The sequence below is a fragment of the Phoca vitulina genome, unplaced genomic scaffold (assembly GCF_004348235.1).
Source record: "Phoca vitulina isolate PV1807 unplaced genomic scaffold, GSC_HSeal_1.0 scaffold57, whole genome shotgun sequence".
NCBI classification, from domain to species: Eukaryota; Metazoa; Chordata; class Mammalia; order Carnivora; family Phocidae; genus Phoca; species Phoca vitulina.
In genome coordinates, this window is record NW_022589760.1 from 67,256 (window position 1) to 70,831 (window position 3,576).

The following is a 3,576-nucleotide window of genomic DNA, read 5'->3' on the forward strand; positions in this document are numbered from 1 at the left end:
GTCATAATCCCAGGTTGCTGGGATCGAGCCCCACATCCGGCTCTCTGCTCTGCAGGAAGCCTGCTTCTGCCTCTCCCACTGCCCCTGCTTGTGTTCCCTGCTTGTGTTCCCTCTCTGGCTGTGTCTCTGTCAAATAAATAAATAAAATCTTAAAAAAAAAAAAAAGGCTCCAGCAGAAATCAGGGGAAAGGCAAAATATAAACTACAAAATATCATGACCCATTTGGTCTTACAGGAAAAAAAAAAAATTGGGATGGGTTGTTGAGGGGAGAAGGCGGGGATGAAGAAAAAAGTGGCCCCGCCCACGCTCCCGCCCCCACCCTCTTGCCGCAATGCAGGTGGGAACCATAATTGGGTATCTGAGCTCACAGTGACGTGGCCCTTACGAGACCTAGAGCTGACGCGTGGATTCGTGTCTCCTCCTAGTTGCAGTCTGGTAGTCGTTCGTGGCTGTGCGCCGTCTCGCTATTGCCTTGAAGGCGGGCGAGCCTGTAGCCCAGGGAAGGAGGAAGTCGTAGAAGCTGACACTGATCCGTAGCAGGTTAGTGAGCGCTGACTGGGGTGGCAGAGGGCTAAGACCAGAGCGGGTTCTTGGATTCTCTCTACCCTTTACCAGTACCCATTTATATGGTGCAAGAAATGGAGGGCTTGGTGGGAGGAGGTCGAGAGGGGCCAAGAGTTGGGAACGGGTACCAGTTAGGATGTCCTAGGACTGGGGATCTGGGCGATCTGGCGTCTGGAAGGGAAGGGCCGGAGAAGGGGACAGCGAGGAAACAACCTGATTCTAGAAGGGCGAAGGGAGGGGGTCGCAACCGTTGACCCTGGGGATGGCGGACTCCGCCGCGGGTCTAGGCCTCGGTCCTGGAATCTGTTCTCCACCCTCCGTCCATTTTGGAGCCGGAAATGGTGGGCTGCGGCAAACGGGGTGGGGGGGAAGGGGGCCGGAGCGGGGCGGAGATGATGGTAGCGGAGGATAGGGACAGAGATTAGGTTCGGGAAACACTTCTCTTCTGCGGAGGAGGCAATCGAGCGGAAGCTTTCTTACTGAGGTACAGTCGGGGAGCAAGAAACTGTTTCTGACCCCTGCAGGTCGGTGTAAGCGTGGGCGCTGCTTGCGGACCCTGGGGTAAGCAAGACAATGCGCTGAGACCTCAGCAGGTCCAGGTTTGCAATGCCCACACTACCTCTTCGCTCTTCGTCCATTTTGATGCATAAAATGGTGGGCAGTGAAAGGAGGGTGAGTTCCAGAAAGGCTAGTGGGTCCCAACCACATTGAAATTTTTTATAAATAAACCACGTCACCATCCAGCAAGCTGTTTTGACTCCCCCGCCCAGCAAGTTGTCCATTTGTGTTCAAGAAATGGTAATTAGGTGACGGGAAAGATGAGACAGGGGTTAAAGGGTCTAAAGAAGAGGTGAAACTGGCTTGGAAATAATCATCTTTGATTACAGTGCCCATTTCTGGAGGGCGGGGTAGCGTATCAAAGGGCAGGAAATGAAGCCCTGACACAGGATGGAGGAGAAAGAGAAAGTGGCAACATTTGATTAACGGAGGCCTAAATCAACGACGGAGCTGGTGGCCCCTGATACTGGCCCTTTAATCAAGTTATCAGTCCTGACCATTGTCGCATTTCTGTCTGCAGGTCTTTAGGTCGGTTGGTGCAGCAGATTTCAAGGCTAAGAGAGGAAGACCGCTTCTGATCCCTGCAGGTAGGGGACTGCCTGGGACCCTCTGGTGTAGGGTTATCAGGGGTTAAGACAGAATCTGGGGGATTCACTGCCCTATCTGCCCGAGTTAAGGGCAGGAGGTGCGAGGAGTGGCCTAAGGAAAAATTTACGGGGAAAATTGTGGGCTTTGGAGGAGGGCTGGGTCTGGGGCGTCCCCTAGAGGGCGCACGAAGTCTCTCACATGGGAAAACCTTTTCAGACAGAGCTCTGAATCCTGTTGTTACAAAGCATTCCATCCTTCTTCCTTTTTATCTCCTAGGAAGAGTAAGCAGGAAAAAAAAGTCTCAACATGGAAAATGCCCCCCAGGAAAGCAAAGGAGACGAGCAGGCTCCGGTGCAGAATGAAGAAGAAGCCCACCCTTTGGGAGGTGGTGAAGGCCAGGAGCCTGGAGGAAATATTAGAGCGGGTTGGGCCCCACCTGCCCATGATGTTAGAGAGGATATGCCCAATAGGCTTGTCAATAACCTTGACATGATAGATGGAGATGCAGATGATATGGAACGGTTCATGGAGGAGATGAGAGAGCTAAGGAGGAAAATTAGGGAGCTTCAGTTGAGGTACAGTTTGCGCATTCTTATAGGCGATCCCCCTCACCATGACCATCATGATGAGTTTTGCCTTATGCCTTGAATGCCGAGGTTAATAATAATAACCCCCCTGCTTCCCAAAGTTGCATTTTCTTGATGTACCCTTTACTGTGAACCTGTGGTTTTCTGTCATTTTTCTGATTGGAGATTTTATTTCGACTTAGTCTGGAAGTTTTTCTGTCAGCAGGGGAGTTTCATCAACTTGCATGGAAAGATGTTTATTACATACTGTGAAGGTAATAAAGCAGTTTAAAAAGCAGTCTATAGATATACTATCTCATTTAAAAGCATGCATATTATATATGTCAGAATGCTTTTTTTTCTTATTTTCTTTAATTTTTCTTGATTACCTATTTTTTCTCATTTTTCCAAAATGAATACATATGTATTATCTGTGTCAGAAAAAGAGTAAGAGGCAAAGAACTTGCCAATTGGCTTATAAAGGGAATGGAGACAATCAGTAAATACTCGAGACACAATTTAAAAACACATAAATCTTATATTACCTCTTATAATAAGATCTCCTATTTAGAAGCACAAACCTGGTCATTATTACAGATACGTTTCTTTACAGTCAGCCTATTAATCTATAAATGAAGATAACACATGCACCCTATAGGTGCTCTTCATATTTAGAGAAGGGCCCAAGAAGTATGTCTACCATCAAGTCTAATTGAATGCCAAGTGGGTGACACTTTTTTTTAAGATTTTATTTACTTGAGAGAGAGAGAGCATGCACACAAGTGGTGGGGGGGCAGAGAGACAAGCAGACTCCCTGCCAAGTGGGGAGCCCGACACAGGGCTCCATCCCAGGACCCCGAGATCATGACCTGAGCCGAAGTCAGACACCGAATTGACTGAGCCACCCAGGCAGCCCTGGGTGGCAACTTTCTATACCTAGGCTTCTGTGTCTCCCTTCCCTAGGTAATGCCATGACTGCTAGGCACTCCTTCCCCTTCTGTTAGGTTTTGCTTCCTCCACTGGTCCCCACCACTGCTGATGTGCTGGAGTCCTAAAGGTGACAAAGACCTACTGATTTCTCTTGAAACTTCAGTGGTCTGTATTTCCATTTTGCCCTTTCAGAAACATGGAGAATGCCCTTGCCTGCTTTGTAGTTATACTGAATCCAGGTGGGTACTTCCCTAGTGCTGCTTAGGGATCCAAATAGCCCTTTATGATTTTTCTCAGACTTTCTTCCTTATCCCCTTCCCCTAGATAAATCTGAGTGCCACTCATTATAGTGTGTTCAAAGTTGGATTA

At 48.4% G+C, this 3,576-nt stretch overlaps 1 protein-coding gene across 1 annotated transcript; it reads left to right on the forward strand.

The window, feature by feature from the left end:
- Positions 1-356: 356 nt before the first annotated feature.
- BEX5 (brain expressed X-linked 5) lies at positions 357-2,582 on the forward strand. Its single transcript, XM_032390008.1, has 3 exons — positions 357-541; positions 1,644-1,710; positions 1,988-2,582. The coding sequence occupies exon 3, from the start codon at positions 2,018-2,020 to the stop codon at positions 2,357-2,359; it is 342 nt and encodes a 113-aa protein (XP_032245899.1). The 5' UTR covers positions 357-541; positions 1,644-1,710; positions 1,988-2,017; the 3' UTR covers positions 2,360-2,582.
- Positions 2,583-3,576: the final 994 nt, after the last annotated feature.